The sequence below is a fragment of the Miscanthus floridulus genome, chromosome 17, assembly GCF_019320115.1.
Source record: "Miscanthus floridulus cultivar M001 chromosome 17, ASM1932011v1, whole genome shotgun sequence".
NCBI classification, from domain to species: domain Eukaryota; kingdom Viridiplantae; phylum Streptophyta; class Magnoliopsida; order Poales; family Poaceae; genus Miscanthus; species Miscanthus floridulus.
Window position 1 is genome coordinate 26130223 of NC_089596.1, and position 6000 is coordinate 26136222.

At 45.8% G+C, this 6000-nt stretch overlaps 1 protein-coding gene across 1 annotated transcript; it reads left to right on the forward strand.

Annotated features, from left to right (window-relative positions):
* Positions 1 to 4926: 4926 nt before the first annotated feature.
* On the forward strand, positions 4927 to 5955 carry LOC136518748 (putative AP2/ERF and B3 domain-containing protein Os01g0140700). Its single transcript, XM_066512438.1, has one exon. The coding sequence runs from the start codon at positions 4927 to 4929 to the stop codon at positions 5953 to 5955; it is 1029 nt and encodes a 342-aa protein (XP_066368535.1).
* The last annotated feature ends 45 nt before the right edge of the window (positions 5956 to 6000 follow it).

Here is a 6000-nt window from a genome sequence, read left to right on the forward strand (position 1 = left end):
TACATTATATTATTTCATGTGCATATATTACAAAAGATTGCATTACAGTTGTTGTGACATAAAAGTTTTCTCTCATCCTCTAGCTTGGCTTCAATGGCAGTGTTGGGTCGAAGTAGAACTCGCCCTTGGAATCGATGACCTGCTCATTAAAAAATCCGGCTATAGACTCTTGAATTGCTTTGATTTGGTCTTGCCGTATGACCTTTTCCTCCAACCATCGAGTCTACAGGTTTGAATTAAAGGAAAATAAATTAATATATGTACATATATATATATAAAGACATAGTAACACAATCAATAATAATAATTAAATGAATATATAGTGTATTTTTAACGTACTTTGAGTCTCTCTGTAGGAGTTCTTTGGGAGACCACCTTGATAAACTTGCAAACATAGTAACCACAGTAGTTGTTCCCCTGTTCCTGCCTCAGACACCACTTTACGAGAAAAAGATTTGTCATACAATCTGGTGATCCGGTGAAAGCTATATGTTTAATTAATAAAGATGATGCGATTCAGGGGACTTACTTTCAAAGGGGTTACATTCAGTGGCGCTTTGCATTTTTTCATGTGTTGCTTCTCAATAAAGGTTTTCCAAACACTGCCCAATAAAAAATTTGCCACGTCATCAGATATAGTTAATCATCATGTTTGTGTGTATATATAGTTGCTAGAGATCCCGAAATTACCTCTGGATAATATCTATCATATCTTGGTAGTCTTGTTGTGGTTTTCTCATCGAGTCATAGATTATCAAGTGACTTTTCACCAGATCGATGTCCATCAATATCCAGTGATTGCTGCATGTGTTTATAGGATATAATGCATAACACTCATTAATTAACTAGAATCATCCAAATTCATCCAGATTTCTCCGGGACTAGAGCCCATTTTGGCCGATGATCAAAGGTCTGTTCTCTACTAGTGAACCGTGTTTTCCTCTCACAGATTCCTCCAGATTCATCCAAATTCATCCAGATTTCTCCAAATTTCTCCAAGCGAACGGGGCCTTTAGCTCATTTAAACAAGTTTTTCAATCGACCCAATAACCCAAAGTAATTTGAACTTACATCCCTAGAGAAAAACCAATCAAACCGCAAGCACCGGAAAGCTCCGCTGCTGCCTAGACAGAGGCACTGAAGAAAACGGTCGAGAGGACCCCGTAGTCAGGCTTCAAGCACCCACCAGAAAGGAAAGCTCCGGTGGTGTGGCGTTGCCGAGCATTGGAGGATGCAGCGAGCGTGAAACAATTCTGCAAAAACAATTCTCACCCATCGGATAACTCTGGTGATATCGGGACAGTAGCATCAGAGAAAGCATCGGTGCGCAGCAGTTCTATAGAAGGTTTGGTGGTCACCGGATCTCTCCGGTGACAGCGCCGGAGTAACATTGGAGAAAGAATCACAGGCTAGCAACGGTCGACAACATCTATTCAACGTGGCAAGGCACTGGATGTCTTCGGTAACCGGACCGGATCTTTCCGATGAGTCTGCAGAAGTTGCAGCCTTTGCCCAACAACTATATTTCCAGGGGAGCCTATATATACCCCCATAGCCGGCCATTTGGGGTGTGTTGGAGCTTAATGAAGGTATAGGAGGCTGAGGCTCAATGAAGGTATAGGAGGCTGAGGCTCATCTCTAGTTGTTTTAGCCAGCAAAGTGCTTAAAGATCACATATGTGATTAGTGTAGGTGCTTTGTGAAGTGCTTAGGCTAGTTAGACTACCACTTTAGTGCTTGCTCTAGGTTTACGCTAAGTGTTTACTGAGGCTTGCATACCTGTTACCACCCGGTGCTTGCATGCACCATTGCTTATACACTAGGGGCTTGTAGTCTTGCGAGATCCTCCAATGTGTGGAGAGGCCGCTGAGCATGTACGAAAGGGCCATGCATTGACCCGCGATGTTTTGGCTTAAACACAATAGTGAAGACGGTGGGGAGCGGTCCGGAAGAAGGCCATCGGGGTCCACTTGCGCATGAGGAAGGACCATGGGCTATTCACGGAGTTACACCACTGGAAGCTTGGGCCAGGTATCCTTGTGAGTGGCTCCAACGAGGATGAAGGAGGAGCATGAGCTTCTTGATATCACATTTAAGCATCCGCACTTTACTTGCTTACATAGGTTGTGTGCTTACCTTTCTAGTTTAGCTTGCTATGCTAGTTCATAGGATTAAAATCTAGGTTGCATAAGTCTTTTGCAGTAAGATAGCAACACTTAACAAAACCTAGTTGCACATTTAGATAGAAATCTTGCATAGGTTTTGATAAGTAGAATTAAAGGCCATTAGTTTTTACAAGGAAAAAAATTCCAAATTACTTCCTCCAAGTTTGGCCTATTCAGATAACCCACTAAACTAACATTTGGTTCAATTTATTTCCTCCAACTATTTCATTGGTCTAGTTTAAATTTGTTATTTTTTGTCTATGTATAAGTTAAGTTTTAATATAAATTTTTGTGATGTGATAGAAGACATCATAAGTTATGTTAAAAAATATATCTTAACTTTTGCCACTATTTTGATAGCTTAGGAAATTTAGTGATGAATTAACACTAGAGATATAATATCATACAAAACATAATGATGAAAACCTTTCTCCTCAAAAAATTAGAAACTAAAACACAATTTATACATAGAGGAAAAAAAACAAAATTCTTTCTAAGGTGTAAATTAGATCAACTTAAATAGTTGGAGGAAGTAGATTGAATTAAATGTTAGTTTAGAGGGTTATCTAAACATAGGCCAAACATGTTGGCAGTAATTTAGACTTTTTCCTTTTTTATAAAGTATAATTTACTCTCTTCTCTTAGGTGTCACGATCCCTTCACGGTCCATATATGCAAGGAGCCATATATATGTGGTGTCATCGGATGATATATATCCCTCGCTGCAACATTGCATACAAGGTCCATGCATGTGCATGGGGCCTTTCTTGTCCTCGGAAAATGTTCACCCACACGAGCGAGCAATATATAGTAGGATTAAGCACCCATCAAATCAGCTTGCTAAACTAACGAGAAAAACACACGACATATATATGGCAAAATTGGCTAGCGGACTCCCAAAGTGGTGGTCATTTACTAACGGACATCCAAGGTGGAGCTATTTGCTAGAACACACTCTGGTTTGTTGCAATTTTGCCATATGACACCGCGCCCTATATTTTATTCATTTGCACCGGTAGAGGAGAGAGAAATTTTCAATTTTAACATCCGGTGCCCCTGAGCCACATTTGAGTCCAATCCGAACCTGGTCTGGTTGGACCAGATAATAACCGGCCCGGACCTCGTCTCGCTCTCCTTCCCCATCTCCACGATAAAGGAAGCAGCGGCGACGGCTGCGGCGACGGCGGGCGGGCGGGTGGGCATCGTCGACAGGAAAGGGTAAGCATAGGCCGGTTCAAGATGGCGAAAGGTTCGGGCGCTTCGTCCTCGATAGCTTCATGTGGAATGAGAGAGGCGCAACCACTGTGCCCTTTCTGCAGGACGGCGACCGTTGTGGAACGGACCTCTAGAACCCAAAATAACCCAGACAGGAAGTTCTATATTTGCAGGAATCGGGACTGGGTGAGTTATTTTCATTTCTTTGTTGTCCATTTTGGCCTTTTCAAATCCTGATCTAGAGTTTCATCCCAATCCTATGTTCTTCGGCATGAACAGGGCAACGTCCAGTGCGCTTTCTTCATGTAGAAGCCACCGAGCGCAGGAGATGGCATGGATGCTGCAGCAGTGAGGACAGGCTTGAAGGCTTTGGACAATTCTCTGTTGAACCTGACCAATGTTGTATCTGCTCAGACGACTGCTATGAGTAGAATAGCTGGAGAGCAGAGAGTGAATAGGTGGATGAATGTGGCCAGTGTGTTTGTAGGAGTTCTAAGCTTTGTTGCCATGTGCATGTTGGTGTATAACAATGCATGAACTTGGCTTTGTAATGTTTGTGAAATGAATGAAATGCAGTTATCTGACATTGCCAAGTTTAATACCTTTTCATCATTACCAACTTCAATACAGCAAGCAACATTAGCATCATAAGGTAGATGGCACAGCAAGCATACCAAGTTCACTAGAATACAATACCAAGTTCACTACAATACCCAGTTCACTACAATACCAAGTTCAATACATTACAAGTTCTCAAGCTAAATGACCCTCCAGTTGTCGCTGTTTGTTCTGGCAGTGTTCATATGCCACAGAAGCTATAAAAACACAGAAAAGCACAGAAGTCACAGAAGTCACACAATCTTTCTTCTCTTTCCGTGTCAAGTTTATGTGGTTTGAAGTAACTAGTACTCCAGTTTGCATACTTATACAGCTTGCATGAAAATCGTGCTACACTCCATCCAACTGCAGTTACAAACAATTGTCACCTCTAGGCACTGGCTGCAATCCTTAAAGATCCAAAATTTGACCCCATTTTCAAAATTTTAATATATTTGGAGAACAAACTAATTCCAGAACAATTTAATTAATGGAAACGCATTTATCTTCCGAGTAAACTTGTGAGCAGGACTGTCACTTTAAACGGCGAGTGTTCTCTCTCTTTGTTCATAAAAAGAGAAGTGTGCCTGGCTGAACTCTTATAAGGTTTTGACCTCAGAAAATATCTATCCATAATATTGAACTTTTATAAATATGTATTCATAATATTTATTTTTTTATAAATATTTATCCATAATATTGAGTTTTTATAAATATTTATCCATAATGTTGAATTTTTACAAGGGTTGCTAACTCCAAATATTTATCCATAATATTAAATTTTTATATAAGGGCTGCTGAGATCATATTTTGGCCGGAGAATGGACCTCGGGAAATGTGTATTAGAAACTTAGAACACTTATTAGTATTATTAGTAAACTCCTAGTGTGCAAATACGGCACGTGAAACGCGCAACCCCAGCTTCCACGCCGCTAGTTGCTAGTACGGTCATGTTGACATTGCCGCCGACGCCGAGAGCACCGATGCAAGCCACTAGGTCATCGATCACAAGCAAGAAAGCATCTCCTCAGTGGTGTCAGCGTGCGTCCCTGGTGGCATGCCTGAGCCCTGAGCTCGCCGTCATGTCGGTGTCGACTGCGCAGGGCCGGCTGCTTGAGGGCGACGAGGCCACGGCTGCGTCGCCGTCGCCCCATGCCCGGGCGCCGCCGTCGTCGCGGTACAAGGGCGTGGTGCCGCAGCCCAACGGGCGGTGGGGCGCGCAGATCTACGAGCGCGACGCGCGCGTCTGGCTCGGCACGTTCGCGGACGAGGCGGCGGCCGCGCGCGCCTACGACGTGGCCGCGCTCCGCTTCCGCGGCCGCGGCGCCGCCGCCAACTTCCCGGGCCCCGCCGACGCGGCCGAGATGGCGTTCCTCGCCGCGCGACCCAAGGCCGAGGTCGTCGACATGCTGCGGAAGCACACCTACGACGACGAGCTCCGGCAGGAGCTGCGGTCCGGCGGCAGCGGCGGTGACCGCTCCTCCCTGGGTCTGGTGGTACTCCCCCGGGTGGCGCTGTTCGAGAAGGCGGTGACGCCGAGCGACGTCGGCCGGCTCAACCGGCTGGTGGTGCCGAAGCTCCACGCCGAGAAGCACTTCCCGCCGCTCCAGGAGGGCGCCGCCGCCGACGCGGCGCCCGTGCTGCTCGCCTTCGAGGACGTCGGCGTCGGCGGCGGGAAGGTGTGGCGGTTCCGGTACTCGTACTGGACCAGCAGCCAGAGCTACGTGCTCACCCGGGGCTGGAGCCGCTTCGTCAGGGAGAAGGGCCTTGCCGCCGGTGACACCGTCGCGTTCTCGCAGGCGGCGATCACCTACGGGGAGACTATGGATGTGAAGCGGCGGATGTTCATCGAGTGCAGGAAGCAGAAGAGGAGAGACGGCGGCAGCAGCGGCAACGACGGCGGTGATTGCCCTGACGGCGGCGAGCGCGTCGTGAGGCTGTTCGGTGCCAACATTGCCGCTGCGATTGGAGCTTCATGATAAAAAATAAGGTGCTCCAAATTGGGGCCTCGATCATGTTTTGTT

Coding starts and splice junctions, on each gene's coding strand:
- LOC136518748 (XM_066512438.1), top strand. CDS start 4,927: ATGTTGACATTGCCGCCGACGCCGAGAGCACCGATGCAAGCCACTAGG.